At 31.0% G+C, this 24,459-nt stretch overlaps 1 protein-coding gene across 2 annotated transcripts in view; it reads left to right on the top strand.

The window, feature by feature from the left end:
- The window catches only part of LOC139516177 (steroid hormone receptor ERR2-like), a 52,859-nt gene that overhangs the window by 19,103 nt on the left and 9,297 nt on the right, over positions 1–24,459 (top strand). For both annotated transcript variants that reach the window (XM_071306084.1, XM_071306085.1), the window contains exons 3-6: positions 8,649–8,765; positions 22,643–22,753; positions 23,354–23,527; positions 23,915–24,187. In XM_071306084.1, coding sequence (XP_071162185.1) covers positions 8,649–8,765; positions 22,643–22,753; positions 23,354–23,527; positions 23,915–24,187 — 675 coding nt within the window. The remainder of the gene's footprint in view (positions 1–8,648; positions 8,766–22,642; positions 22,754–23,353; positions 23,528–23,914; positions 24,188–24,459) is intronic.

A 24,459-nucleotide genomic window follows, 5' to 3' on the forward strand; every position in this document is an offset into this window, starting at 1 on the left:
TAAACATATGTATGCAAACTTTATGTACAACACATATATATCGTCCCATTTTTGTTTTCAAAAACAATAAAAGATGATTCTCTTCTTCTCTTTTATTCATGCTTCACTAATCTTCTGACGTTTAGGTAGTGGTAATGACCTATATTTTATGCATCACTGACTTAACATATACATCCTCTCTCCTTGGTTGATAGTTGTCTCATTACAACATCTCCTTTATCCATCATATGTTCATGACACTAAAAGTTTGTCTATTTCAAAACCTTCCTGTAAACATGGTAAACAGTATTTGTAACGTGAAAAGGAAAAAAAATTAAGAAGTTAAAATTTCAGCTAAATTTAAATAATCATTACCTCAAATTGAAATTTTAAACAAACAAGAGGTCTTGATAGGTTTTGAGAATGAAATAATTGAGTGCTTTTAGTAGGTTTGTATTTGCTATTGGTTGGTATATTATAGATGGTATATTATTGATGTAAAGCTACCTACTTTTGAAGTATGAAAGGAAGACAAAAAAAATCTCTTCATGTTGATTGATACATTAAATCAAGTAAGAGATTAATTTATCATGATATTTTCCAGTATATAACATATGATATATTGACGCTAGCTGCCAGATGAAAGGTGTTAGGATGACAGTTTATAAAATTTGTGTTTATTTTTATAGACATCAGTATTGATCTTTTATAATTTCATCGTTACATCACTTTCTGCCATTCTTTATTCCTGGGAATGTTCCTTTCTGCCATTCTTTATTCCTGGGAATGTTCCTTTCTGCCATTCTTTATTCCTGGGAATGTTCAACTCAGTTCCTGTAATTACAAAGGACTTACAATATTGTGTGGCTGTTGTAATTATCGGTTATAACCACCAAATAGTTTGTTAATCGATTTAATATTTTGACATTATTTTGATACACCTACACACATTATTTAGGAGGTAACTGTAATGAGTTTGGCAGATATTATGGATCTATAAATAGATATCTGGCATTCATACTTTCGGTTCTTATGTTAATGACAACAGCAGGGCTGATAAACCTTATGTTTTGAACAGTTATTATTGTTTGTTTTCATTGCCCTCAGCTTGAAGGTAAATGGAGTTGTTGAAAAGCGATGACAAGTAAATTGCTTATTCTACTGCCTTCTGCTTTAAGTTGTTGTACAACCTTTGTCTTAAGAAACATTAGCTGTAGTTATTGGTAAACCATATACATTCCAATAATATACACAGAGTATTTGTTAGAGGAAGTGCATTTCTGACAAAAAAGAGGGGTGGTGTTTTCCCTTCCCTTTGTTATCCTTGTACTGATGAGCCTACTTTACAGTAAGGCATACATTGGCCTGTCTTTGTTCAGAGCTTTGCCCATTTGGTGGATAGTTGTCTCATTACTAAATGGCAATTATACATGTACCACATCTCCTTATTTATATAAAAACTTTAAAGAATTGTATGGATCAAAAGTACAAGTGTTGTCTTTTTTTAACTGTAAATACCGTTTTGAAACAAGAGCCTGGTCTCATGTCTAAAAATATGGTACGAGTTTTTTTGTCCTATACATGGCTTAGCATTTAGATTATTTATCAATACAGCATTTTAATCATTTTATCAGTACATGTAGTGTCAGCAGTTAGATTATATAGAAAGTTTTGATTTGATACTTGTGAAAGCCATATGACAAATAGTCTATCGAAAGATTAAAATTAAGGAGATTAACATGTATAATTTGAAGAATTATGGCAAATTGTTTACTCCAGTGTGAAAATTAATCTTGTAAGTAAGATATATGAAATCTGCTTATTAAATACATGTGCCCTTGAAATAAAAAAACAAAAGCTTCCCTTGTTTTTTAGTAAGACATGTTTGATCATGACATGTTCTTTAAAGATTATAACTTTAAAATTGCAACACGTCGGTCGTCCGGAATTTTTGGAGAATGAAGACCACTTTCAGCACAAAGAAATGCGCTAAAAACAACCAAAACATGTTAGCAGAAGTTTTGACTGAATTCAGAAATATGAAAAAAGATAGAAAGGGCCTTAACTTAACACTACAAGCCTATCCTGTATTAACTCATTTATTCATCAAGATGAGAGCTAAGTCATTGACTTGATTGCAAAGTAAAGTCCGTTAAATATCATATGTTTGTTTAAGCATACTGGATCATAGCAGAGTACACCATGACACATGACAATTTGCTTGGTTGGCTAATTGCTTAAAGGGAAGTTACCATGAGGGTCAAATTAAATTTCTTTACCTGCACCCAAACCAACATCTACTGGTCAAAAAATGGTTTAATAGCTACTGCAGAAAAGCTTATCATATGAGAATTAAATAATTGCATCAATTTAATATAATTTAAAAAAATAAAATGTGTGTATTCAGTGCCACATGTTTGACTTGTATGGCTAATCTAATGATGGTAAAACTAAAGCACAGCAGAGTTCACCATGATTAAAACCATAATGTACTTCAGCATGCTTAGAAAAGCTTCCATAGTTTAGATAAACTTTTATTTTAAATATATGTGCCCCTGAACAGGCATAAGCATCATGCAAATTAATGAAAAATGTTGAAATTGCCGCTGCAAATTAAGCCACTTGTGTTTAACTTTTAAAGATTATGTTACTCTTATCTAAATGAAAAATTAGCATTTCTTTCAAGAAAAAAACAAGAGTTGTTTTTAGGCAGGGAGTACTTGGGGGTTTTACTTTAAATTATACAAAATTCCAACCTTGAAAGTTCTGCCTACACAAATGCTTCTGTTTTGAAGATATTATTGACCTATTATGAAGTGCGAGTATTTATACCGGAACAATAAAAGTTTGATGTGTTCCACAGGGGTTAAAAAATCCACTAGCCCGACGCCCGGGACTACAGCATTTGGACCTCGGGCAGCCTAAACTTGTAACTCAATATGCCCGACGGACTAGTAACAAAAAATTCTTGGCGTTTTCAAAATAGAAAGTGGAAAATCCTCTCATCACCATTCTATCTTAGCTAACCATCCGAGATTCCCAGAGTTTGAACTGATTTTGTAAAAGTTTTAAAATAGAACAAATAGCTTGGTGTGGATCCCGTACTTTCAATATCGATTTGTCATCACAGGGGGTATTTTACACTGCTTATGCAACCGTGGAAATATAATGTAAGCTGATTAATAATTTATTGCAATTTTATGTGAATCCCTTTTTACAGTAAAAACCTGACTTTCGTCAGATATAAATTTGTAACATGTGCACATGTTATGGACGCCATTTTGTTTTTATTTGCAAATTGAAGAAGCCTCCAGAACCATAACCGAAACATTTAAAGTCTTCAGAAAACCTAAACTTGATGCAATAATATGTCATCAATCATGATTATCTTCATTAATATTCAAATGGATTCGATTTTAAAGAAATAAAATTTATAACAAAAACAATTTTATGTTTAGAGATTGATTGCTCAGTTTGTAGTCAATTTATAGCCCACAATTAGCTTACCTGTGAAAAATGTAAGTATATGGATATTACCGTACTTCCTTTATAAAACAATTATAAAAGACACAAACTATGAATGGTGATATTTAATCACATAAATATTTTAGGTCATTTGATTTATTTTAATTCAGAGAATTTTGAAACTGAAAACAAATATGATCATTTCACATAACCAGCTGATAATTCTTTTACACAAACGTGATGATGTATTTGACAAAAATTACTCCAATCCTTTTATATACCTATATACTATAGCAGTGGTCAAGAATTGTACTATATCGGATTTGGTCAACTCTTTATTACAGTATAGTCAAGGAATATTCAATTATCAACGAATTGAATATATCTGCTAATGGGATTTTTTTTGGCTGACATCAGTTTTTGGTATCCAATTTGCTAAAATCTACTGTACAACGGATAAAAATTATAAAGTTTATAGAATTCATTGTATTTTGCAGTAAATTTTGTAAGGCATACTCGGGCTAGCAGGTCAGTTTTGTTGGGCTAGTAGTTCTTCCAACAAGGCTAGTAAAATCCTGCTACCAATTAGCCCTGGGCTAGTGAGCTATAACAAAATTTCTTAACCCCTGGTTCCAGCAGTGAAGTTAGATCTATAATTTGCTAGCTGCCAGTAATGGCCTTCAATGAAATGGTATTTAATCAGATAATTTGTATAGATAGATAGCTCCAGGTATAACATTAGAAGCTTCATCAATATCGCTGGTGATTTGCTGTTTTTCAATATTGTGATTTCCTTGCTGTATCTCCAGCTATTGGAAGTTCTGTATTGATTTGAGTTGTAGAGTTATGATATTGTCAATTCCCTTGTGGCAAAAGTTGAAATATCTGAAAAAATAAGAGGCACAAGTTTGTTTAAATTCAGAAACTCTTTTCTTTTTGACGTAATGATGTATAATGCCAGTACCCAAGGGTCATCTTGGTATAATACATATGTTCACCTTGACTTCTTCCAAGTTCTTCTATCCAACAGTAAAATGCATTTAACAGGGTGTTCGATTTGAAATATGAAGAGGCAATTGGAACTCTTATCTGACGATTCCATTAGTGAAAATCCCATACTCTGTATATAAGGTAACCTACTTTTTTTGTCCTGAATGTGTATACCCTTATTTTCAGCAACAATCCAATTTACCATTCTGCTTCTTGTGTGTCACTGATCTAGTACACATTGCTGTTTAGGTGCCAGCTATAGCCCACCTACGGGTGCAGGATTTTCTCAAGGCCCATTGTGGCCTTGTGTAGGTTAGGTTGTTGTCACTTTGACATATTCCCCATTTCCATTCTCAATTTTATGAAATATTTGACACTGGACATTAAGCAAGCAATTAAATCTAGATTTTGTTTTGTTTTCAAACCTATGAGTAATATCATGAGACAAGGTCATGTTTGATGAGTTCATGTGAACTTTTTACTTGAAATGTTATTATGCCCATATAAGACCTGGTTGTAAGTAATATTATATGACATGTTTTTGTTATCAGTGTCAACTTTAAAAGATAGTTCTAGAAGATCAGCACCTCTTTGTTTTGATCAATTCATGAAGATGACTAATTGTATACATTCTTAAAAGTTAAACTAGCAGTAAATTTGATCTTTTTGTGACGATTCAGATCATTGAATGATTATCATGTCCTAAATTTTATGGCTGTCTGTGCAGTTTTAGATTTAACAGTTTTCACATTTTTATAGTATTGATACATTATTATTATCTATATCTTTAATCATTTAATTGCCACTGTTGGCCTATATTTCAGTTCAATATGGTGAAGGACCTATTAATTGTGATAGATTGTTCTATTTTTTAATGGTGTCTTGTTTCGGCAGGTTTACCTCCTGGTGTATTTGTCTAATAAGGCAGAATTGCGATACAATACAAATTTGATCAACTTGAAACGATAATAAATTTAACTGTGATCCTTTTAATTCTACCTTTAAACGGCTAAGTAACATGCTTAAACAGATTGTATAACGGAATTAAATGATATGTAACGAAATAACTTAATCTCAGACGTTTTGTTCTCATTTAATTTAATTGTACGTCATGTGTTTTGCAGCATGTGCTCACATGCATAATTTATTTATACGGAAAGAAAAATTCTGTGAAAATTTGTTTTATTTGAAATATTTTATCAGGAAATGATATAGCAAAATTTTAATGTTGACATTAATTGATTTCATTTGACTTGAAACAAAATATTTTGACGAATACTTAAATAGCCTTGTTGTTGATCCGGGATTTTCGTAATAGAGGGGTCGCAGAAAATGTAAAAAAGACCTTGATTTTTTGCTAGAATGGGGTCCTTAACTTTCCTTTCCCTGTAAAATTGGTTTCATCACTTTTGACTGCTTTCATTTTTGTAAAGTTGGTTAAGACATCACTAAATATTTACTTTCATGCTTAGACACACACATATATATATGTATATAAATATATGGCATTTATATATGAGATAATAAAAAAGAATCCTATATATACTACCAATTGTTCTCATGACTTGTTCTGACCTTTGAATTATCTCAAGTTTTATAATTTAATATTTACGAAGATGACACTGATTTACAATGTTGTAAAAACCATTTTGTTCAAGTTTTTCTGTTCCAATTCTAAAACTAAGTAAGTTGTTCTTGAAATATTAAAACATGACTTTGAAGAAGCTATTGTTTTTTGAAGAGTTATTATTTTAGAAGGTTACACTGATCTTCATATGTGTATGGTACATGTATAAACAAAAAACAATGTTGTTATTCTTTGGTCCACTTTTACAACTTGCAATGCCAAATGAGTTTTTGCTCATTGTTTTAAAATGTGTGTATTTAATTTTAGACTGCCTGTGATTATAACCGAATTAATGATTTACCAAGCTTAATTATATAGAACTAGATTTCATAACTGTTTACCGAAGTACAACTTGAAATGCTGTTAAGTGTTATTATCGATTGCACCAGTTATCAGTATCCCAGAAGAAATATTTTTGATTAATTCTGATCTAAATTTAACTAAATAAGTACCGTCACACTAAACGGTTCTGATAATAGGTAAATATTCATACTTTGTATTGTACTTGTATTATTCTTGGTGGAATTTGAGATCAGTGCCTTGCACTTTAATCTAAATGTCAAGCCACTAAAAACACCCAGTTCTGCTATCTCCTGCCAAAGAACTGCCTGGGAATCACGAGTGCTCTACGTGAGACATGGATGTTGTTGATAAATGGGTACCACTCAATTTTATTAATTTTCTTTTGTTTACTTCTATCAAAATAGCTGTCTTGTAGCCTTGGCCATTGGGTATGAAGCATGCATTGGGAAATTCAATTGTGAGAAACACGACCTAAGCTGGCTTTAAGAATTTAAATAAAAACTTTGTACAAACGTAACTGGCAAAAAATTTAGCAGCCTGTTCCATTTTGAGAATTTTATCTTGCCAATTGGAACCTGTGGTTCAATTTCTAAGAACCTATAGGAGAGGTTAGAATTTGCCAGTCTATTTTTACATTCTTTTCTAGTGGTCTGTTCTATATCCTTTGTGAAAGGTGATTTTGTTTAGTATAATAATAATAATTTTATTTGCAAAATACACCCATATGGGTCAAGCAAACACAAATACAACATTTAATACAGACAGTGAAGAATTACAAATATACACATAAAAAAAAACATAGTTATAAATGGTAATTAATGTAACCTTTGATGGACATGGACCTTTATTTTCGAAATTCTAAAGATTGCGTTATAAAGTCACCAATTTCTGTCAAAAGCTCAGATTTAGGATTTAAAAGTTGTTTTAGCTTTAAAAGTGGTTGATAATTTGTAAAATCAGGATTATTTAGTAGTTGTGTAATGGTGTAAAATGATATAAATGTAATTTAGAACAAAAATGAATATTTTTTATCAAGGACACTTGACAATGTTTCATGTATTACGTCCTAACATATTCACCCTTTTCACACAAATTAATGAGGATTTTAATACCAGATTTCTGTAACTTTCATTGCTATCAATAATGCAGCATTGCCCTGTTTAGAATGCTGAATATCTTGGATATTTTATTGTAAATGTCCTAGTGTTTATTCACTCCATTACCTGTCTTGGTTAATTAGTTTACTGTCTTTAAATATTTTGTTGTAAGTGTCCTAGTGTTTATTCACTCCATTACCTGTCTTGGTTAATTAGTGTACTGTCTTTGGATATTTTGTTGTAAGTGTCCTATAGCTAGTGTTTACTCACTCCATTACCTGTCTGGGTTAATTAGATTGCTGTCTTAAGTAAGTTATTAATGATCTAAATCAAGCCTTTATAATAGATGTATGCATATTCTTTCACAAGGAACAAGTTGTTGTCAGAACTACTGGTAATCATATGAAAAAAGCTGTTTTGCATCATGGACATGGCAATTGTTGATTTTCTCTGATTTTCTGTTGTAAACCATTATTTGTGTATTGCTGTATTATGTGATCAGTAAGGGAATGGAGTTTTTTTCCATCGGAAGATTTCCCTAATACTAGAGTTTATATACATGTATATAAATTGATATAAAAAAAAAATCAGAAATAACCAAAACATATTGTACACCACAACAAATCTGCATAAGCCAACTGCTCAAAGACTGAAAGCCAACTGCTCAAAGACTGAAAGCCAAATATCAAAAACACCATACTTGTCAAATAGTATAACTTGTAATAGGTATTATATTTAATGTGGTTATACTTAAAGTTTTCTGGATAACCAAACTCTGCTATGGATTATGATTATTGCTCTTGCAGTAAATGTAAGAATGACCTGTACCAGTGTTGTTGGGTTGCTAATGTTGTATTTCTGATGATGACCATGTTTTGTTCTGGATTTTCAATCAACATCTTTCATCATTGTTACTTTGTTACACATAAGTCTTCACATGAATAGAGTTTTGGTTTTATGATCAGAACTATAAGGTCAGATTCTCTTTGAACTTTAAGCTTTAGTTTGTTTGATGTACCAATGCCTCAAAATCATATGCATCAATTATATTTTCCTTTAATTACAGATTGCTGGTGTGTAACTCTTTGCAGTGCAGAGCATTTTCTGATTGTAGCTTTAAGTTATGTATATGTGTTGGTTCTAAAAAAATTTATGCAGAATTAGTCATGAATTATTTTTTCTTGCAGGAAATATAGAATACTCTTGCCCTGCCAACTGGGATTGTGAAATTACCAAAAGAAGAAGAAAAGCCTGCCAAGCATGTCGGTTCCAGAAATGTCTGAGAGTAGGCATGTTACGAGAAGGTAGGTTCAAACAGAAAGGATAATAGTTTTGGTTGAATTTCCCAACGGGACCAAATACAGTTGTTGTCATATGACTGAATACCCAAAACTAGTCCCAGAACTGAAATAAATCACATAGGATTATGAAATTATAAATAAAATCACACGACTATTTATATGCAATTGATGGATGTTTTGATACCAGTGGGTAGAATTATTAAAAAGATGAAAACCAGTTTGCATCAATTGTTTTCGTCCTGGATGATTCTATTGTGTTGTGGCACTGGTTTTCGTGTGCATTTGATAGGTTGCTGTCTTGTTGGCATTTTCCTTCTCTCTTCCATGTTCATATTTAAACCACAGCCACTAAAAATAAGTGTATTCCTCGAAAAAAGAATAGAGTAGACTTCTAAAAGGGTATAAAAAAATGTCTGGGTAGAAACAGTCTGCACGGTTAGCCACTAGTCCGATGCCCCAGACCAGTAAAAATTCATTTGGACTAGTAAGTTTTTGCAAAACTTTGTTTGGACCAATAAGAAAAATGTCAGAATATTGGTCTTCTTTGTACTAGTAGTTCAAAAAGTTTTTGGTACAGACTCTAGAAATATTAGCAGAGGTGTTAATGTAATTGGTGTCATGAAATCTGGATCAAATATTTCTACTTAGTTTGACCCATTTACACAAAAGCTTTAATCAAAGATAAAGTACTACATTTCATTTAATATTCATTGAAATATATATATAAATTATGCTTAAACATACATTTCTTTCAAATTGGTAACGAACAGAAATAGGCACTTATTAATTTTCTTACAAAAAAGTTAATAATATGGTGATTTAATTTATTGCTTACAAAAAAGGTTAATAAGTTGAGGAAAGGTTGAAATAATGATTTTATATTTTTCCAAAAACATGGTCCTAAATATTGGTAAATTTAGAAATAAGAAGATTTGTTATAATTGCAAACTATCCACCAGAGTTCAAGTGACCTGGACATACTTTTTCTTATATCACTTTATGTTTACTGCACACATCTAAAGGACAAAAAACAAGTAATTAAACTTCATCCTTGAGAATATATTTACAAACTCCATGAAAAGGAAAACAAATATAAACTGGTTACCTAATCTGGTTTATTAAGCAAATCACGAAGTGTGAACACATTAACATTGACTTTATAGGTAATATTGCCACCAAAGCCTTAAATGATAGAAAGTGTATTGAAATTTTATTGGCATAAATAATTTTATGAAGTGTTTGTTGGAGAAAAGTTTATTGAAATGACAAGATTAGGATTCGCTTCAGATTTTTTGGCAGTATGGTCTGTCTCAAGGTTGCTGGATTGATAGATATTTTGGCATGGTTATTTATCCCATTCATACATCTCACCAATGTTGATAAAAGCAAAAAGGTATACATTCATCACCTTTGTTTACTATTTATACTGCAGGAGGTAAACAATTTAGATGGACATTAATTTTCCTGTTCGTATGATCGAACAAGCTTGATGGTTGTATTGATGGCTTTTGAAATACCGATTTTAAATTCGGATCATTCAAATATTAGAATTGGCGTGAGTAATCTGCTTGGCATAGAATCAAACCTTTTGTCAACCTTTGTTACTTTGTCAGCAGGATACCTTATATATATGCTGTATTTGGGTTGATTGAAATTTTAGTACCAGTATTTAAAAAAAAAAAAATGTTTTTTATTTTGATGCACTGTGTTATTGATACAAGGTTGAAGAAGGGATATTGAACTTGGCCCATCTCAAGTCAAGGTTTTTCGTCTCGTATTACATAAATATGCTAAACTAATCTGGATACAGTTTACCAAGAGAACCCTGACACGAAGGAATGCTTGTTAATGATGCTAAGCTCCTGCTATTATCGATAAAAGTTCAATCATGTTTGAGAGAAAAGAAATTATCATAATCGATTTGAGTAATTGTTTGTGAAAGTTTTCTTAGATGGCTTTTCTCTGCAGTTATATAAGATGTAAGATATCTTTTTGATAACAAATAAAAAAACATAGATATTTTTGGGTTTTGATTAAGCAGAATCCTATAAAAATCTTCTGTTTTAATAAGTTTCTGATTTTTAAATTAGAAATCTAGACTTGTCCCCATTTCCATTCTCAATTTTATTGTGTCAACTTAAATTTGCCCTTGGAAATTAATTTGCCATTTTCCTGCTCTAACAAAAGATTAACCACAAAACATGAAAAATTGGCATGAATTGAGAAAAGTACTTTAGCAACAATGAAAACAACCTCCTACTACTTCAGAGGAAAACATATGTAAACTTGATCTGTCAGTTTGATAAGGAAGTAATTATACATGTAAATAAAAGAAAGAAAACAGTAGAGAGTCATCTTTGATTAGTATTCCATAGGAATCCATTAGTATTCCATGGAAATCCATTAGTATTCCATGGAAATGACAGTAATTAATTAATAGTGATATACAATGTTAACTCCTGACAGTTTTACAGATAATGTTTTGTTTGTGCCTTTTATCTATTTAATTGTTGTATCTTTATTTATATCTTGAACGATTTATTTATTACTTAACACTTCACAAATGCTACGATTAATTAAGGGCCAACTCTTCCTGTGAAAGAACAAGCTAAAGCAGGTGCTGTGATTCCTTCCTCTCTCGCCTGATGAGATTGGAACCTCACCAATTACAATAGAAGTTTATGCTTTTATCTGACAACTGTTCCATCATTTCAAGGGCAAAATCTATATAAGTAATGGGGTATTAAATTCCTGAGACTAGGGAATTGTTTTCGAGGTAAACAATACAAAAACTTTTGGCAAACTGTAAGCATTGTTCTCATTATCATGAAATTTTAATACTTAATGTCACATTGCAGCTACGGTCAAAGAACTTGTAGTTAACAAGCTTTCTCCGTTCTTGCATTGGTATTGTTATCAAGGTCTCGTGTTGGTAGAAGGGAGTACGACTTGAATTTCCACACTTGCCCTGTAATTAAGAGTTAATGTCACATTGCAGGTACGGTCAAAGAACTTGTAGTTAACAAGCTTTCTCCATTCTTGCCATGGAATTATTATAGCAGTGTCATATAGGAAGGAGAGGGTTCGACTGAAATCTCCACACTTGCAGGCTTCCATCATTTCAACATTTCAGTTCTGTAAAAGAAGGCATTATTAATTTCTTTAATAACAAGCAAACAAACCAAAAAACAACATTAAGATTTCTATTTTTCAAGTTATATATATTTTGTGTAAAAACTAAATGAACCATGTAAATTTTCCGTAACAGCCTTTTCCTTTTATAAGTGCATATGAGTTAAAGTGATAAAACATCTTCATAATCAGTCATCTACAAAAATATGTGGATGTATCCCTCAAGTGTTTCGATTTTCTCTTTAAAAATTGCAATTTAAGAGTCAAGTTAATAGATGATTTCAAAGAACAAAATCAACTGCCTTTTCAAGAAAAGAATCTCTTCCATTTATACTTGGTTTTTAAGATTTTCAACAAATCAGGTGAAATCAATGGATTTATATACTTATTTCAATATTTGCCCAGTAAAATAATCTTTGACCCAAAGAAAACATTGATTTATATCACAGCTGTGTAGTTATGGTTGTTTATAATGTTGGTACATTGGTACTAATTTGTAGGGCAAGGTGTGAAGATACTTATCATAAACCATGTAAGCTCAATTAGTATCAAACTATTAACTATTACTGTGTTAGTTGTTCTGCATAATAAACAGTACAAATGACTTACAAGATGATGAGATGAACTTTCTGCCAACTTCAGAAGCAATTATCCATTTCATTATTATTTTCAAGATTCTTAAACAAAAATGTTTTCATTACATATCTTTTCTTTTTATGCTGATGAAAAAAAATGAATAATATTATCATAATTGAAAAAAAATCTTTTGTAAGTGCATTTATTGTTTTAGCTTTTCAATTTCAAATATTGTTCTTGATATAAATGACTGAAAATTTTAAAATAAAAGAAAAAAAACAAAAATTCACTTGAAAGTTTGTACAAACATTACTGATCAAGGATAATTCTTTTTATAAGTTAGGTCATAGCACAAAGTCTAAGCAATCTATAGGTTTCCATCATTATTTCTTTGGAACTTTGTGTGTGAATCAGGACCCACACAATGGAGTTTGAGATTGAGGGCAGACACAGAATGGAATGGCATCTATTTTTACCAGTTTTAATAGATCTGCAGAACATTTCAAGGCTATTGAGAACTAATTGAAATGTAAAAGTAATTTATTTCTAATGATTATTATCATTTTAAGTCATAAAATAGATAATATGTCATGAAATTACATTTTAAGAAGATTTTTATCATTGAAAAACATTGATATTCATGATTAACTTTACATGTTGTATGATAGGAATGTCATTTTAGCCAAGCATGAAGATAGTAGTGCCAAAATTGACTTGTCAGTTAATTGTAAATGTTTTGTTCAATGAAGATATGAAAATTAATGGAAAAATTATATTAACTTGCTAAAAATTAAAAGCCCATTTTTTTTCATGTTACTTTTCACACAGTATTGAAATGGGTAGGATGTTTCTTATGCATTATTTATTCCCTCGCCATTCAGTTCGTTGAAAAGCTTTTTGTCTTGAATATGGCCTTGGTAGATTCGATTTTCTATAATCGAAGTTGTGGGAAACTTTGTAATTAGTCTGCAAGAAAATTCCAATCAAATTAGCTTTTAGTTGGTATATCGGCTTTTTTCGGTTTCTGTACATATAAATATCAATATAAAGGCATTCTTCATGTTTTATTAAAGACCCTTAGAAATCACTGCTGCTGAGCCGTTCTCTGTTCATGTAGCTTTTATAGCCAAGTGATTTGTGTGCTTCGATCAGTTTTCAAATATGACTTTAAAAAAACTTTTAAAGCCAAGTTATTTGTGCGCTTCAATCTGTTTCAGAATATGATTTAAAGAAAGCTTAGCATTCATATTTTATATTTCTTTTTTGTGTAGAAGAAAAAGATTCTTTGAAAAAGTTATTGTCCATTTACCCTGCTTATGATTATCCAGGATGTAAAAGGTGGTAAATAAGCATACCGTCACAAAGTGATAACAAACCATGTCCTCAGTAAGCCTTTTAAATATCTGTAAGAACAGCTGAACTTTGAAATTACGAAATTTAAACTTTTGTTTCAATGCCAGGTCAAGGTGTGAATGTATTGACAAATTCTGTTTCTTTTTCTCCCTATTTCCTAATGAATTTCTTCACAACATATTTCTGGTTTAAATTTTTTTTTTTGGTTGCTTCTCTTTAGGCCTGGCAGTTTGTAGTATAGTAAATAATTGTACTTCAAAATGCAGTTTAATATGTTTTTATATAGGTACAGTGATAATTAAACAACATTACAGTAATTGAAAGTTAGGCTTATCATTTTCACACACTTTTACTTAAAACAGGCTTATTTATAAGGATTTGAAAATTCAGTTATTTGAACAGAGTAAACTTCCTTCTGATAACAGACAGAATTTATTCAAATTTTCTTGTTGACAAACTTTGGAACATTTTATAATCTCATTTCGTTAAGCAAATTATTATTTAAATATGGGTGTATATGACGTTCAATTGTTTGACCTGCTTAGCGGTCAAGTATTGCGAAATGTTGGTGTCAGGGTTAATAATTAGTATGCGAACTATATCAACCCTAGAGCAATTTTTTGTTTTTATAAATTGGTGTATTGTGTAAATTACTATATAAATTAGGTTCATGTCATGACTTTTAAGAAATAGTTTCATCTTTTACCAAAAAAGCTATTTATCAAACATCTGTTTGGCCAACAGTGTGAATTAAAGGCCTAATTCGGGTTGTAATGAGTTTTTTAACATTCAACCGAAGAAGATGTTTATCCCTATCTAACTAAGTGCAGTGCACCTAGTTAATATTTTTTTATGTAATTTTCTCTTTGAACTTTTCAAGAAATTAGACAAAATAAGGATCTTAAAGGTGTTAGATATCAAAAAGTTTTTGTCTATCTAGCCTGTAGGTAAACTGTGAAATGCTCAGAAACATATTATACAGAATAATTTTCTTTCACTGATAGAATACTCATAAAACAATTATGCCCCCACCTTTTTATGTGTCTGCCAAGTCAGGTCAAGTTATATGGCTGGTTGTCATCTTCTTGATTTATTTTATCTAAATGAATAAGTATAAAGTTTTTGTATGTTTCTGGTCATTCTTTGCTTGTTTCTGTTGACATTTTTCCACATTTGGCAATGAGAGCTTACTTTACTCTATAAGGAAATTATATAATGACCTCTAGATGACTGGTTTTGTTGAATATTAGTGTTTGTTTACTGTTAAGTATCTGCTATTGTTGCTACTAATACAGTTCCAGTCTTGCAGAGGACATACATGACGTCAAATAGTGTCCATGTTGTAACACTGCATAGTAGTGCTGTCAAATCCAATGTCTCTATGCATAATTTAATCATAGGTGATTTTAACTTTAAATTATAGTCCCGCTATTTATCTGGATAATATATGCTTTATATATTCCTTATCTATAATTAAAGACCACTGTCTTGGTATTGGTTTGCTCTTTAGACCAGAGGCTTAAATGATTCTGAAAGCATGTCAAATTATGAGAAATTAATTGCTAAAAAAGCCAGTATTTTAAGGGTTAATTTTTGCACATTTAATAATGAGAAGGTGAAATTTTTCACTTGCATGAATTTTATACGAAAAGGAGATCAAGATCAGGGAAAAGCTACCGGTAAATGTGAAAATAAAACCCTGTAAAAAATAGTTAGGAATCAGGAATCAGGAAATATGAAATCCTTGAAAATTTACCATTTTGTGCTACCAGACTTGATGAGGATTGTTTTTGTGATTTCTGAGATGAACACTGATGTGGAAATGCTTACTAAAATAGAACAGTAGAGCTATACAACTACATTTTTTAGAAACCAGATAGATTAATAACAATTTTTGAAAGATTTTAAAATGATTGAGATAACGGTACGAATCTACGATTAGGCCATTTTTCCTGCATAAGATCCTCTCTCATGTTGATCTTGCTGAACTACTACCTGCGGTTTACATAATTATAACTGAATCACATCGAATGTCAGTGACATGCATGCAATATCAGTCATATAGGTTGTCGTACACTTAAAAAGAACTATGTCAATTTATTAATAGAAACCGACGTCTAAATATATGTAATATCTTGTATCTAAGGGCTATTTGATCAATCAAAAAGTTGTTATATTGCTGTATTTGGATATAAGTGATAAAAAGTCCTGAAGGGACATTCACATATATAGTTATTTCATTATTCTTAGAGAGAAAAAAAGCCTTGTCAGCAGAAGAAACTATAAAAGTGCAAAACTACTAGAAATTACTAATGGTGTTCATGTTTGAGTTTTAATCCCATTTACGATGTTCTTATATTGTGGTTACACCACTGTCCCGCGTTGGGGAGAGGTTTGAGTGCTCACAAACGTGTTTAATCCCATCTCATTCTTTATAGAACTGTCCTAAGTCAAGAGCCTGTAGTTCAGTGGCAATAGTTGGTTAATGTCTGTCATATTTGTTTATGTAAATTGTTTTGTTATAGATAAAGCAATTAAATTTTTGGGCTTGAATTGTTTCACATTTTTCATGTCAAAGTCTCTTAGAGCCAACTGTACTGTATTGGTTTCTATCATTGTTGAAGGCTGTTAAGTAGCCTATAATAGCTTATATCAACTTCATTGAACTCTGGTGGAGAGGCTGTAAAGAATACTACTGGGGATTTTCTTGGATACCAAATTTGTGGATTGAAGAAAAAAAATGTTTTCATGGATACTTGCATTTCGTGGTTTCGCAAAAAAAATTGTTATAAGTTTAGTGGAAATTCACGAAAATTGATATCCAACAGTAATAAAGAATCCACAGTACATAATTGTGATAGTTTGATGTACTTCTGTCATTCAGAAACTTTATTTTAGTTCTTTGTGGCTTAAAGCTGCTTTGGAAGGTGAAGAAAGCGTCAATGATCTTTTGCTGTTAAAACAAATAGAGTTTTGTTCTTTCAATATGTCCAGCAGGCAATCCTACCATAAATGATCGGTGACCTCTCTTCACACCTAAACCACATAAGCACATTTGCGGTGAGATATGTACTTACGATATAAAACATTATTCATCAGCTGTTTGCTTCAGGTAAAATACAAATGATTTATTATTTCTAGCTTTGTTTTCCTGGTACATACTGGTTCTTACACAGTTAGAAAAAGTAAAGCTTCTTAAGGTAGTCATAAATCTGTACTTTGATTTCGATGTGTTTTAAACTGATGACGGCTTTCACCTCAGGCCTCTACGCACTGTTTTTACCTTCATCAATTTCGTAAACATTGTCAACTAGAATTCTGTCCGTGTTAACCACAATAACCAGCTTATGTTGGTTTGATTATGAATCAAATCTGATTTTGCATTTCTTTTTATACTCATTTCTGTTGACTTGCGTATGAACTTTACAAATTTATATGGTTGATTATTGATACATTTTCAAATGGTTGGGATATGATAACGGCACAATTTGAAAAAGGAGGAACAACAACATAGGATAAAGATAAAAGCCAAACAGACAAAACAAAGTTCACAAAATATTAACAATTAAACAGCCTTAACTTATAACTTGGTACCAATAATCAATCAGTTTTAGTATTTTTTTTAGTTCATAAAAGAAGTAAAGGTGCAATTGGCTTATAGCATGCTTGATATTATAGTAAATATTTTGCTATCACTATTCAGGTAAATGATCAGCCTTGACCTCTGCCTGAACTTTGTTCCAATAAAGTTGCATAATATTTTTTTCTCTTTTCCTTGACCACCATGATATGTACACTGGTGATTAGATGCTTTGTTCGTATACAACAAGATCTCCTCGGGTAGATACAATCCTTGAATAAGAACTCCCCAAAGTCTTGGTCTTTTAAGGACTTTTGAAAGGATACAAGTAATTCACTTTCTATACAGTTCCTGAAATTTTTCTGGAACTCCAGAATGGTTTTTATGGAATTTTAGACCTCTTAGACCTTTAATTTTGGCCTGTTAAGAAAGTATTGATAGGGCTTTTGGTTTCTAGGTATCTGCAGATGAGGAAACATTCAAATTATCACTTGTTTTACATATTTTGAAGCTATGCCAGGAAAAGTAAAGGTCTTATGACAAATCATTTTATAACCCATTTAATAGATAGATGAGAAATGGAACCGAGACAAAATTTGACTTTAATTGTCGTCCACCATCTGAATCACACACTTGTTGTTGTCCAGAATGATAGGTCATTTGGACTAGTTATATTTGTTTGCTGAAGTAATGACCAACAGCTATAGTATGACCTTGACTCTTGATAAATGACAACTTTTGGACATAAATAGAAATAAGGGACACATGTTAGAAATGTGACATCAATATTTTACACAACTGTCCACTGCTTGTGGTCAAGTGATGAAAATAATCTCTGTTTTTATCAGTAAACAAATGTGTTATACCTGTTTGACATATGACTTATTTATTTATGTGAAATTTGAATACCAAGGACACAAAAGATTCAACTAGGTATAACAAATGAGGGACTTTTTTTTAGATATTATTTTCGCAGATGCGTAGTATGTCTGATTTATTACATTTATATTTTCTTAGTGTTGTAGTCCTTAAAAAGTTGTGTACAAATAAATGGAAACTAATGATTTCGAAAACATTGCTTAAAAGGAACTGGTCTTATACATGTGATGTTACAACATTCTACCAAGAAGAGTACAAAATTTGTCTGATAATTTTGTTCTTACAACCTCAGAACCTAGTATACCATAAGTTATAATATATTCAGTTACAGTATGTAGTCTGTATCAGACTGTATGTTTAAATTTTTACTTGTGTATCTGGTGCATTTTTTTTTATCTTGCACTTCTGTGGTTTAACTTTTTTCAGCAGTTCAAATTAACACTTTTTGTACCTCAGTACGCAGACATTTTACATTTTAATTAAACTGATTCTTTATTAATTGCTCATTTTAATATTTAAATGCCAACAAATTCAAGTCTTTCAGGAGGCAGTTCAGAACGTACATTTTCCTTTCTACCTCGTTCCTCATTTGCATGTTATGTAAACCCTGTATGTTCTCACCACAAAGGAACTGTGTTTTCTTGATGTGTTGAAAATATTAATACAAATGTACAAAATAGTCTAGTGAATTTGGACTAGTTTCCCATAGAATTACATTGGACTTTTTTTGGTTCTTTTAATTTAGTTAAATTATGGAGCACATGTTTCCCACTTGTCATTTTGGAACTGTTAAAAGATATTACGAGCTCTTTTGTCAAACTTAGAATAGATTCATCATCAACTGAAGTTAATGCAATATTGTTCAATAAAAGACTTTTCTTCCTCATCATCACACTTGTTTAAAATGGAAAATTAGATTAGAGGCCTTGTTTTCAAATGGTATTACGTAATCGAATGATTCTGCCGCAAAATTAGTTCTATGCTTCTAAACATTGCTTATTTATAATCCACTTATCAGCAATTTATATTGGATATTTTTTGTTACATGTTTACACAGTTTGCATTGAAAATAGTATTTAAAAAGTGATTCAGTACACTTCACTTCAGTGTGAATAGAAATTAAGTATCGGTTAATGTTTGGATGTTTTGGTTGTGAGAATCTGGTATATTGTTCTGACGTAATTATTATTGTTCCAGTACCATCAGATGCTTAATTAAAAAAGTACTTATCACTTCATATATAAGCTTCTGGATACAAGGGGATTATTGCTCTTCAGTGATGAGTGGTGAAAGGGTTGATGTGCATATGGTTAAGAAATAAAAACTAAGGGTGTAGCAAAAGATGTAATTGATGGCCTTTTAGCTAGGTTAATGGTCTCTATGGCTTCACTGATATCCAAATTATTTGTATTTTAATTATACTGTGAAGGAAGTAAATTACCAAGAATAGATCCATTATTTGATGTGAAATTGATAATGATGATGAGTGTCATTTCTTCCTTAGTTGTCAATTAAACCATTAAAATATTTCAATAAGATGGATATGTACACAGGATTTTTAACTGTTAGCGTTTTTTTTTTTATAACTAACACTTGTTATATATAATCATTCAAAGTTGTAAATATTTCTATAATTCTTTGTCAGCTTACTAAATTATTTTATCAAATTTATATGATTTTTTAACTAAATCGTCACAGTGGCTCATTATATGATTTTTTTCCAACTTATTCACATAGGCATGTAAGTTTGAGAAGTTGAATTTCCTAAGTGGAAATAACGGTGGTAAAATCCATATTCAATGTATTTCTTTACTCTGTAATGGATGACTGGATGACGAAAACAAGTTTGTTTACAACGAATTCTGTGTAATAAATATCCTCATATCAATAGATAAGCCTTGTCCAAAAGTCCCTTAATTATGCAGAATATTATCAAATTGTTGTAAAATTTGTATACTTGTGTTCTCTATGTAAATGTCAAGATCGGCAGTATAGATTATGGGAAAAAGTAGGCATTGATTTCTTTATTTGCTAAGCTGATTTTGCATATCTGAATCTAATGGAAAGAGCTCAGAATCTAATGAAACAGAAAGTCATACATTCAATTCACAATTCACAATAGAAACACATTTTACTATTATATAACAAGAGTTAAATTAAATTTCAAATTTCTTGTGTACTTTACAATCAAAATTGTATCTGTTTTTTTTCTAACACTTTTCTCGCAACTTGATATTTCAATGTGAATTTTATTAGGAGCTGTTTCAAGTTATTAGTATTTCTAAAGTGAAACATCTTGCCTTGAGTGACTTTACCTTAAATTTACCCTAGTTTCAACTGATAAAATAAAAATATTATTGACTACTTCCAAAGGATTTGTTAATACATGTACATCATAAAATTAGAATATTATTGAGTACTTGCAAAAGATTTGTTAATACATGCAGGGTTTCAGTTATAACTGGTACTCTTTCAAGGAATTGTGTACAAAAGTTCCAACTTATGAGAAATTCTGTGTTTTACCCATATTAGGAAGAAGTATTCATTCAAGGTCTTTGGTTATTTAGTAAACTAGGCTTGTATCATTTAGATAAATCAATATATCGAATAGGCAATGTTATTTGTCTATGAAATATAAGACCTTATTGTTACATAGAGAATCAGCTAGCCGATCCCACTCTTTGTATGTAAAACAGAACTTATTACCTTGAAAAGCAGGATAATTGACCGCTGGTAAAATCAAAGAAGCCTTTTAACCACCATTCTAAATGTCATGTCTACAAAAGTGTGAGAAGAATAATGAAATTCCTTGTTTGTGGCAAAAGATGGGAAACTTAGTATTCACTTCAATGGGATGTATAACAACATTTATTCAGCTAGTTTATATATATAAGGCACTTAATCATGAACTGTCGGAGGTCAGTTTCAAAGAATCGATTACTGAAGAGAACACTTCCGTAATTTGAAATGTAACAAACAAATAAGACATCTACAAAACGTTATGTGTTTGGGATCAGATAACTAATAGGAAATGTTATTTAGTAATCTTTAGATGATTTGAGACACTGTAGATGCCTAAGTTAATTAATTTGAGTTGTACCCAAACTAAGTGCATAGAGCTATGTGTTATATAATGTATCAAATTATTAATAACTAGCAATACATTATCCTATTTAGCTTATCTTAGACCAAGCTTATGTTCTTAGTTTAAATTGAGCAGCAACCTTATGTTCATAGAAATTGGAAAACACATCTAACATTGTCTAAAACCTGATGCAAAGTATATACATTTTGTAATATCAATTTCTTAAATGCCAGCATGCATGGGACAAACATTATGTTCTAAGTATATATTGAGTGGTTATCCAATGTTCATAAAAGACAGAAATACCATCTAACATGTATAATATCAAATACTTGTTAACTTTTGAAAATGTCAGCATGCATGCACGATGCACTTAAGTGGCATGGCTGACATTTGAAAAATGAAATATCAGGTGCCAAAATAAAATAGTTCCATATTACAGTGTATAAAACAGATGCAAATGTCATGTTTGTATGTCATTTTCATAATTAAATCAATCCCAAACAAATCTAGATCTGAAATAATAAAAATATACAATTTGAAAACATCATACAGGCATTGCAAGAATTAAACATAGATTGCCAAGATAATTAATCACATCTTGGTAACGAGAGATACGTTATTCCCTCAGTAATTGTTTGGCACACTTGTAATGTAATCAGAAAATGATGCTTCACTTGTAATTTGTTAGATGAATTATAAATGAATGTAAAGGTAATTGATTATGGAAAAAATGTAAACAAAGTATTGATGGGTACATTGTTGTGGCGGAGCTATAAATATGTTCAGTAAATAAAATTATTGATTCATTGAAAGTTCAGTTAAAGTTTAAACTTTACTTCAATAAAAGAAGTCATGAGAAAAAAAGTGGGCTTTGAGATTTTAATTTTAATCAATATGTTAAAGAAATTGAATATAGTAGGTATATTGTAGACATTAATGGTAATTTTTTGTCTGTGTCAGCGTCTTCCAGCTGTGTATTTTCTTGTTTAAAACAAATTGAGCCATGGGCTACGTTGTTTAATGGAATATTACAGAGTATTTCATTAGATCTTATAATGTTGATACAAATCAAAGTGAAACACGAGGTCATTCACTTCTAATAATTTACTTCCTAAATATATGTCTTTTCTTGTCAAGAAAACTAATTTGTATGTTTCGAAGTTGCATAAAATTGCACTAAGGTTGCATGTTCAAATGAAATTTATGGTTTTGATTAAATGTCATGAATTGCTGATGAAAGGAAATTGAATATTTATAATTTGTATTTTTCAGGTGTGCGTTTAGACCGTGTGCGTGGTGGCAGACAGAAATACAAGAGAACTGTAGATTCTCAGCCAATCATACAACATATCCTTCCTATGGTGAAAAAAGCTTGTATAGAAGGTGGGTATTTGATTGGTCAAAGGGAGATAACTTATGAATAATTACACTGTAATGTTTGCTTCTATATTACAACTATGAAATTTAACATTACTGGTGTGCATTTATAACACTTTAAATTATGACCCTTTAATTGATTCTATGAATCTTATCTTCTTACTTTAGGATCAGTAGATATTGAATTTAGTGGTGGGAAAGGGGGATAGTCACTACAGAATAAATATACATCTGGATAAACCTGTACAATAAATTTATCATTCCTTCAAACGATACAATTATATAGCAGGAATCATATACCAACTTAAAACATACCATAGCAAGTAATGAAAATATCATTTAGCGCTGCCAGAATAAATTCCTCAAATTTAAAAGAACACATGTGAAAGTATTGATAAAAGTTTTGAATCTGCCAAAATAACAGCAGCCAAAATATTTTGTATACCTTATTCAAAGAAAATCACCTAATTTTACACCGCGAAAATAACCTGCTATACTGTACTCTGTTGCAGTGAACAGAAAAATATCTTTTTCTTCGAGATCTGTTTCAATGAATCGAGACATTGCACACAAGTAGATTTTGAAATGATACATTTTATTTTTCAGTGTGTGAGAATAAGATTTTAACACAGTTAGGAAGTATAGAATTGCAGTTAGATAAACTGTATGCCAATCCTGACCCAGATCTTCAAGGTGACGAAATTCGTTTCCTAGCAGCAGTATCAGATCTAGCCGACAGAGAACTTGTCATTACAATCAGCTGGGCCAAACAAGTACCAGGTAGACATTATAATTAGGATGCAGAGGTCTGACGAATATTTAATTGGCTAAAGATTTTAATGTTCAAATACTTAAATATTCCGGTCTTCTTCTTTATTCCTTCGCCACAGCATACTTTTCATAAAACTATTGGACAATTATTGAATAAATTATTACCACTAAACAGAGACTAAAATTGAGTTTGAACATCATTTTCACCACTCAAGTTATGTCCCTTTATTAATGGGAAAATAACTATATTTGCCTATATTTAAAAGTGTTGCCTATAAACATGTTCTTTTTTCTTCCTCAATTTTTGAAAAGTAGGTTGATTGTTTTGCAACAACTTCTAACATCTAACATGTATAGCAAATATGAAAATAAATCTTTACCTTTTTTGTTTTCCAGGTTTTTGCAACCTGTCATTAAGTGACCAAATGAACTTATTACAACACTCATGGTTAGAAATACTTTGTCTCAACCTGGTGTATAGATCTTGTCCATATACATCATACATACGCTTTGCCGAGGATCTTCAACTTACTCCAGACGAAAGCAAACAATGCCAGTGTTCGTTAGAACTTGATAATCTCACCAGAAAACTTGCCAAAAAGTTCACCAATATGGGTGTTACAAAAGAGGAATACCTTCTTCTGAAAGCCATGACACTATGCAATACAGGTATGTTTACAAGGATTCCAATCGTGGGTTCTACAGCTTCCTCAACCAATAAAAGCTTCCACCAGCAGTTCTGAAAATGGCATTCAACACTATCAGTAATTCAATCATTTGAAAATTTGTGACTAATTGCTAACAATACACATGTCAGTTTATTTTGATAGACAAATAAGAATTGTAGAAATTAGTTCATTACACAGGTTGAAGAAAAAAAGATGTTTTATTAGAAATATGGTATTTTGCATGTCATTTGTAAGGTTTTTAAATCAATAACT

This window comes from Mytilus edulis, chromosome 3 (assembly GCF_963676685.1).
Source record: "Mytilus edulis chromosome 3, xbMytEdul2.2, whole genome shotgun sequence".
NCBI lineage: Eukaryota > Metazoa > Mollusca > Bivalvia > Mytilida > Mytilidae > Mytilus > Mytilus edulis.